The 8,988-nt window shown below is 40.8% G+C and overlaps 1 protein-coding gene across 1 annotated transcript; it reads left to right on the forward strand.

The window, feature by feature from the left end:
* Positions 1-3,497: 3,497 nt before the first annotated feature.
* Positions 3,498-6,411, forward strand: Or51d1 (olfactory receptor family 51 subfamily D member 1). The gene is made up of 2 exons (XM_076842199.2): positions 3,498-3,647; positions 5,428-6,411. Exons 1-2 carry the CDS (start codon positions 3,498-3,500, stop codon positions 6,409-6,411), a joined length of 1,134 nt encoding a protein of 377 aa, XP_076698314.2.
* The last annotated feature ends 2,577 nt before the right edge of the window (positions 6,412-8,988 follow it).

The following is an 8,988-nucleotide window of genomic DNA, read 5'->3' on the forward strand; positions in this document are numbered from 1 at the left end:
GATGGGAATATAGTAGCATATGTGTATGTTGTGTTTGATGTAACAATAAATAAATTATAAATATGTATTGGAACATAGTCAAATATTACAATAGCAACTATTACTAATTATAGATTACTAACAGCAAGATATTTGGAGGGTTGGCTTCAGAACAAGCCAGAAAAATCCTGTTACTAGTTTTGATATCAATGTTATATCAGATTAAAGCAAGAAAAAAATAGCTTCAGGATTCATTGTATTAATGTTTAGTTATATTTATTTTAACTTTAAATCTGTTTCAGTAAGCTATTTTTTCTTCAAGTGCCAATGTCTCCATCAATAATGATTGAATTACACAAAGTAGTACCTTTATTTTCATTTCCCTTGATTTCTGAGTGTTTTTTTTTCTTTCTGGATTTTAGTCCCAATATTATGTGTCTGCCAACATTTTATTATATTTTTCTGAAAGAATTATCTTTTTCCCCCCAGAGATCTATTTGATTGTCCCATTTAAAAACTCTGTTAATTGTTTATTATTTTAACTTATTCATTCCAATTTTATCTTTATTATTTGCGTTTGATACATTTTACTTATGTTAATTGTCTTATTTTTTTGGCTTCTTGTAGTGTTTTTTAATTTCTCTACTGGGGAGTATAAAATTTTCTTTAAATATGTCAGGCTACCTTCCATAAATCACATTGGTACTTTTATTTCAATAGTTACTAAAAGAACCATAAGAATTACAGGCATGTGCCACTGTGCCTGGCTAAATATCATTTAATTGAATTTTTAAATATACAATTTTTTAGGTTTGCTATATGACCACAATGCAAAAAATTAAAAAAAAACTTTAAAAATGTCATTATAAATTCTACTGTGAGAATATGTTATGTACCAACAATGTAATTGCGTTATATAATTATTCACAAGGTGTGGACAAAAAACATAGGCTCTATAGTGTTAAAGACTATATAGTGCCCTCATACCAGTATAGTGTGTGATTTTATTGACCCATTGCTATGGATGTGGACAGCTGAAAATTGAGGCAGGAGGCAAGGGACTGAAGCCAACCAAAATGCTGACCAAAAATAACAATAAAATGTGACAGGAACCTGTTTTAAATAGGAAAATGACATATTAAAAAATATTTAGTGCTGGGAGCCACATGATGATACAGCCAGCAACATCATCAAACTACCCTGCAGTTCCACTCCAGTGGAGTTTTTCACTCCAACTTCAGATCTTACTCCCAAACCTGCCACTAGAAGCTAACTAGAAGCTAACTCTAGAATCTCTACCTTTGCTATGTTTGTTATCAGACCTCTTCATCATAATGATTCAGTGTGGCATCTCTTCTTTATATTCCTATTCCTAGTATCTGAATTGGCATCCTAAATCTAAGAAGGATATTTAAACAGATAAATGAAAGTAAGAATGAATCAGAACAAGGAAGAGATGAGTGTTCTTACCATGAGGAGAATGTACATGAAGGCAGAGGATGACAGAGTATGCCATATTTAGGTGGTTGGACTTTTTTGGTACATCTTGGACTTAGCATACAAAAAAGGAGGTAGAATGGTTAGAGATGGGGATGAGTAATTTGCACTAAGATAGCTCATGGAGTTCTAATGAGCTGGGTTATGGAGTATGAACTTCCAGCTTCCATTCCTAAAGCAGTGGGAAATTTCTATGAACTGAATTTGTGTTTGGAAACTTTCGCTGCCATAGTATAGACAAAGGATTGGTAGGAAAGCTCTTCTGGGAGACTGACCAGTGAATAAACTGTTCTGATGATTTAGGCAACAGATTATCTTGTCTTGGACTGGAGAAAAGTTGAAGGAGATAGAGAAAAATAATCTGATTCACAATATTTCTAGTACATAAAAAAAGAGGACTTAATGACTAATTGGATATGGTGGGGAGGGAGGTGAGAGAGAGGGAGCATGCCAGAATGATGACTTGAACATTTCTGGCTTGGGCAACTGTGTTAGTCAAGTTTGTGTTGCTGCAACAAAACGCCTGAAAAAAAATCAACTTACAGGAGGAAAGATTTATTTTGGCTCATGGTTTTATAAGTTTATGTGAATGGTCACTCAATTCCATTGGTTCTTGGGGTGAGGCCGAATGTCATAGGGGAGGGAAAGGCCTGGCACAGCAAAATCGCTCACCTCATGGCATCTGGAAAGAGGAGAAGAAGAGAAGGAAAAGACAGGAAACAGAGAACAAGGTTCAGACTGGGGCATCAGAAATAATAAGCTTAGTTGATAATGAGAAGGAGCTTAGAGATAAGGAGTTAAGTATTGAGTTTAAAGTGCTTGAGGGACTTCAATGTCCAACACACACTATTATATCTTAAGTTTAAGGGAGTGGTCTGGCCTGTTTGGGTGATGGAAACTATGGGATCAAGTAGAATTGCTCATGGTTGCTATACAGAGGGTCTACCTGGGTCATAGCCTAGAAGAACCCCACCAATAGTGTGAAATGTGAAGGACAGGTGACCTCCCTATTAACTCCATTCTGCTGACATTTACTTGTGTTCAACCTCTGTGGAGCTATTAATTCTTCAAGTCTTGCCCATTTCACTTCCTTCTGTTCACATACAAATGTCTTAAAGAGTCATCTTCAACTACTTTCTCCATTTGCTCCCAACCCACTCACTCTGCTGCCTTCAAGCCTCTGTCCCCACCCAACACTTGTTAAGGGAACCAGGGACCTTTTGACCTTTTGTTCTCTGGCCTCACACTCCTCCTTCTTAACTTCAGGCAGTTGTAACACTATCTCAATGGGTTTCCTCTGACTCCTTTAGCAGTTGTTTCAACTGATAATAAACAAAAACATTCACTGGAGAATTGCTATTATCTTATTTTTCACATCAAACTGAGCTTTAGGGTGGCCATATCATTCATGAGTGTTTTAGCCCCATATTCAAACCACACACTACACTGTCTCTTTTTGGAGGGACAGGTGAGCAATGAATGGTGACCCAAAAAAGAAAAGGTTGGCATGAGAGGTAAGGGAGGAAGAGCTGAAGTGCAAGGTAGTGCTGGGAGGAGGAGCTCAGACTCCCAAGTCCTTGAGTCTTGAGTCTTGGCCCTTGAGGTTTCATCCTAAGAGGCCTTGCCCAGAGTCAGCTACGAGATTGTAACTCCCCCCTGTGACCATAAGAGGGCAGCATCAAGACGCGCGAGAGTCCCTGTTGCAGCTTGGTATCCCCTTGGATAGTGCCTTCAAAGCCAAGCGCGGGATCCCCGTTGCGCTTTCTGGTGCGTCCACATTCCCATTCCATTAACTCCTCTCTTCCATCCTGACCATTCCTCCTCTCCCCGCTCCCCCCATCCTACGCAACTACTACTCCCCTTAGTCTCCTACACTGGCCTCAGAAGAATTAGGTTAGGAGTCAGGGCTCAGCTGCCCTTAGGCGTCTGTCGGTCCCAGTTCACTCCTCATCATTGCTTGCACTCTTGAGGGTCCCCAGAGAAGCTATATATACGTGGCGCCCTTGGGCAGAGAGACATTGATGGTGAATGTGCCAGGCTTAGACCAGATGGAGGAGGCAAGGCGAGGCTTGCTTGGCTTTGGGAAATATGCGCAGATTGAGCACTGCACAGAGGTCTCATTACATGAAGGAGCCCGACCTCTGAGCAGTCTGGCTGCTCTGCTTGGCAAGGTCTGACAGTAAGCAGCCTTTCCAGATTACAGTAGCCCAGACCCTACCCTGTGTTCAGTGACCTAGCCAAAGAAGAATTTCTTCAAACCTCTGTGAGGCCAGTTCCAAGCTTTGAACAGGACTCTGAGTTGCCTCCTACCCTTCACTTAAGAAGCAAGGCAAGGGGAATTAATTTCCAGGGAAAATGTCAAGTGTTCTCTGTGTGTGTGTGGGGGGGGAGGGGGTTGTGTTGTTGTTGTTGTTTGCATTGGTAATTGGTAACAAAGAAGGAAACCCAGAAGCCGTGCTGCAAAGTTAAGTTGGAGCCACACTGGGAAGAGGTTTGTGTGCAGACTATGGAATTCCCACTTTGTCTCAAAGTCTCCGGAATCACTCAATATGTTGTCCTGCTGTTTAGAGGCAGTGGTGTGGAAGGAGGATTGCAATAGGCTGGTTTGGAGGCAGGGAGGTGAGTTAGAAGGCTCTTTTCATAATCAGGACAAAGGGATTGATTTAATGAGATTGGAAGCAGGAAACTTATGTCAAACAAGAGGAAAAGCCCTAACAGATTAATTGCAAAAGTAAAGTCACATGTAGGAGTGAAAGGACAGGTAAGTGGAGATGGGGCTAGCTGCCTTGACCTTGGTGACTTGGGTGCTGGGTGGTCTACTCACTGAGCTCAGGACCAGAGCTGAGGCACTGGTTTGAAAATGATCTTATTGGGGGCAAATGAGCATGAGACCAATTAGGTTATTTGGGAAGAAAGCAGGTGTTAGGTTATATGGCTGAATCTCAGGACAGAGGCTTAGAACAGAGTGGTCTGTGTAGAAAGAGAAGTTGAGCCTGGGTGATGCAAGATCACCATGCAGAGAGGGAGAAAGATAGGGTGTGCCTGTGACCTCCAGATGATAATGGCAGCAGCAGTGAAAGATTCTCTTTCTGGGTCCAGGCTGCATCTAGTTTCCATGTCATACCCCAGCCAAGTACAATTTTTGACTTGAGAGATCTCAATGGCAGATTCTGTTCTCTTGTTTGTTAGGGCTGGAATTACAATTCCTTTTTACCCCTACCTTACCACTCTCCAGAGAGAAAAACTTCCCCCAATTTTCTCTGATTGAAAAAATAATCATGTAGGGGAAAGGAACTAAATGTTTTTTCCAAACATATTTCTGGGCCCTTCCCCTGGAAATTCTGTTTCTCTTGGAGCAAGTCCTTGGGGGGAACGGTGTTTGCTGCTACTTTTGATGATTCTATCAGAGAAGCTTGAGAAAAAACACACAGAGGTAAACATAAGTCCATCTTTAAATACTGCCCTAAATCTGGTTATAGTGGGTCTTAGAGGCAATCACAAACTGGACTCTCAGACTTCGGACCTAAACCCACCTTAACACTGACATGCCCCAGAAGTGGAAGGTTAGTGGAAACCTTTTAACTCTCTTGGGGAGTGGACAAGAGCAATGGCCTGGTGAGACACATCAGCTTTGAAAATGAAAATTGTTTTATATGTCTTATGAGTGGACGTTCACATGCTGAGACTAATAGGACAGGATTAAAATTTGCTTGTGCAGTGCTGGGACCTTGGAGGGTAAAGATAAGGTTTGGAATGTTCAGGGAAGCTTGTATAAGGAGAGTCAGAGCAGAGAGAGGCAGAGGTATAGAATTGCTAGATGTACTGAGTCCTGTTTGCAACTGTCACTGCTCCAATGCCTTTTGTGTACAAGTTTTTTCTCTTCTTTGAGCCATGACTGAACCATGTTTTTCCATTTTTTTTTAAATTTTATTTCCTAGACTCTGAAGTTAGGATGCAGAAGGCATAGCTCTTGGTCCCTTGGTCCCTGTCATGGCTTTCTCAAATGGAACTCTGGTCCACCCAGCCTACTTCCTACTGGTGGGAATTCCTGGTGTGGGGCCTGATGTACACTTTTGGCTGGCTTTCCCACTGTGTTTTATGTATGCCTTGGCTACTGTGGGCAACCTGACCATCATCCTCATCATTCGCATGGAGAGGCGTCTGCATCAGCCCATGTATCTCTTCCTGGCCATGCTTTCCACCATCGACCTTGTTCTCTCCTCTGTCACCATGCCCAAGATGACCATCCTTTTCCTGATGGGCATTCAGGAGATTGAGTTCAGTGTTTGCCTGGCCCAGATGTTTCTTATCCATGCTCTGTCAGCCATGGAATCAGCTGTCTTGCTGGCCATGGCTTTTGACCGCTTTGTGGCCATCTGCCACCCATTGCGACATGCTTCTGTGCTGACAGGGCCTACTGTGGCCAAGATTGGATTAGCTGCCCTAACCAGGGGATTCGTTTTCTTCTTCCCACTGCCCTTCATCCTGAAGCGGTTGTCATACTGCAGAACGCATACTGTCACACACTCCTTCTGTCTGCACCAAGACATTATGAAGCTGTCCTGTACTGACACCACCGTCAATGTGGTTTATGGACTCTTCATCATCCTTTCAGTCATGGGTGTGGACTCCCTCTTCATTGGCTTCTCCTACATCCTCATTCTGCGGGCTGTGTTGGAGCTGTCCTCTCAAGGGGCAGCACTCAAGGCTTTCAACACCTGTATCTCCCATCTCTGTGCTGTCCTGGTCTTCTATGTGCCCCTCATTGGGCTCTCAGTGGTTCACAGGCTGGGTGGTCCCACCACCCTACTTCATGTGGTTATGGCTAATATCTATCTACTGCTACCACCCGTAGTCAACCCCATTGTCTATGGAGCCAAGACCCAGGAGATCCGTTCAAGGGTCGTCCATATGTTCTCACAAGGTGGCAGATGAAAAAGAATCTCACCTGAGAGTCCAGAACACTACCAGAGAAGAGAGGATGAGAATCTGTAAAATGTCTTGGTGACTGGAGTAACCAACCCACTGGGATCACTGCTTCCAGTTACCTAAATAGACCTTATATTTCTGCCTCTAGGGATTTATCAATATAGAAGAATTTATGACCCAGTCTGGACAGGCTATTCTAGAAAATGACCGCTCTAATCTCTGTTATGATGACCTTGACTTCCCCCTCTTTTCCAACTAGAAAATACACATGGTTTTGGCTTGGAAAGACTATAAATGCTATATCTCATGATTCATTCTGGACTTGATATATGGTTTTTAATTTTGTTTGCCAAAATATATTCACATCAGCTAATCTGTGTTGGCTATAAAATTTATTGCTTGTACCCTGTAGTGGTTACACAGTCATAATTAAGAGTTAGTGAAGGTAATGGGGGGACAGTAATTGGAGGGAAACTGTATTAAGAGAGGAGGCAAGTTGACACAAAGTTTAAAGTTTTTTTTTTTTATGCATGTGTGTGTATGTGTTGAATCTGCCAATATTCATCTGTGTAAGTTCATAAGGACACCATGTATTCTGGTTGTGGGTGTGATTGTGTGGTATATATGGACATATGTATTTTGTGTTTGTGTGTGTGTTTGTGTGTGTGTGTGTACATGTGCATTCACAAGAGAGAGAAAGAAAGAAAGAGGGGAAAAGGAGAGAGAGAATATGTATTCTAGTGAGTGTAGTAGCTGTATCTTGGAATATAGGTTTCGTGAATAATGTCTCTGATTGTGCCTTTCCTGTGTTTATGTACTATATGGCAGTTGGTATGTGTTGTGTATTTATATGAGAATACTGATATATGCATCTGTATGGTGGGAAATGTCTTTATGTGTGCCTGGTGAGAATGTCACCTCTGTCTTTTCCTCATATTTGTAAAATGTGGGATGCGGTGCACAATCTTGTGGAATGTGTAGTGTTGGGATGGCTGTGCCTTTTAGCATGTGTGCTGTTTATCCTTGGGTATATGTGTGTTGTGCATAGCATTTTTGATATAAATTCATTTTATGACACACACAAATACATCACAAAAATATGGGTTTTTTTGATTTATTGCATTGACCAGGAATACCAGGACACAGAGAAGGTGACTATGAACTGCCTTTATTATTTATCATAGTAAGGGAAAAAAATTCAGTCTTTTACTATTAGGCATGTTCTATCAATTATTGAGAAAAGTATTGAAATTTCTTTACTATAATTTTGAATTTGTTTATTTTTTATTGTAATTATGTCACTTGTTTTTAGTTGTGTCACTATTCTTTGCTCTGAAATCTACTGTCTTGTATGAATAAAATCACTTCAGATGTCTTATGATTGGTGTAACCAAGATCTATCTTTTCTTATTTATTTTAATCTATTTGTGTTTTTATGTTTGAAGTATTTTTCTCATAGACAGCACATTGTTAGTCTTGTGGGTTTTTTTGTTTTTTGTTTTTTGGTTTTTTTGGTACCAAGGATTGAACTCAGGGGCACTTAATCACTGAGCTATATGTTCAGCCTTTTTTATTTTTTATTTTGAGGCAGGATCTCACTAAGTTGCTTAGGGCCTACTAAATTCCTAAGGCTGGCTTTGAACTTGCAATCCTCCTGCCTGAGCCTCCTGAGCTTCTGGGATTACAGTGGTACACCACTGTGCCTGGCAGTCTTACATTTTTATCTAAAATGATGATGCCTACTTTTAAGTTAGGTTTAAGATATCTTTCATGTCTGTTTTTAACTTTTTGAACCTATTTATTACAGTAATAAAAATCATCTTAATGTCTGTGTCTTCTAGTTTTAACATCTGTTTTAATTCTTGCTAGGTTTGGATGGGTAATTACTATCTTCATTATGGGTCATGTTTTTTGCATACCTAATAATTGATCCATTTACAGACACTGTAAATTTTACATCTAAATATTTTACTCTCCCTATAGATATTCTTGTGATTTTTTTCAAGAGGCTTTTAAGTAGCTTGGAACTAGTTTGGTTATTTTGGGTCTCATTCTGAGATTTGTTAGGTGGAACTTGGTTACCACTGAGGCATGATCCTTCTATATTCTCAGTACTGAAGTATGCCCTGTGATCTTGAGGTTTTTCTAGTGTGACAGGTAGAAAGTCACTACCCTTGAGCACTGGACAATGTTAGCACTGATCTTTTTATGAGATTCTTCCCCTCACTTTAGGTAACTCACTCACCTGATGAGGTGATTATTACTCAGATGAATTCTGAAGGAAGAGCCTCTGCTTATCTCTCTCTATGTATCTCTCTATGTGTTCTTTCTCTATGAAGATCTCTCATCTCTGATACTTTACCTTCAAATTCTAACTGGCTTGGTCTTAAACCCTTACTCCACCTTCCGTTCTCAGAGAGCCCTGTAGACAGCCTGGTTCCCTTTTTCTGATGCAGCATGAAAACTCTCTTAAGTTCATAAACAGGTAAGCTGTAGAGGTTACCTCACTCGATTACCTTGTCTCGTGTCCCACTGTCCTTTGTTGCCTGATGTTTAGTGTCTTGCAAACCATCGTTTTATGGT

This window comes from Callospermophilus lateralis, chromosome 2 (assembly GCF_048772815.1).
Source record: "Callospermophilus lateralis isolate mCalLat2 chromosome 2, mCalLat2.hap1, whole genome shotgun sequence".
NCBI lineage: Eukaryota > Metazoa > Chordata > Mammalia > Rodentia > Sciuridae > Callospermophilus > Callospermophilus lateralis.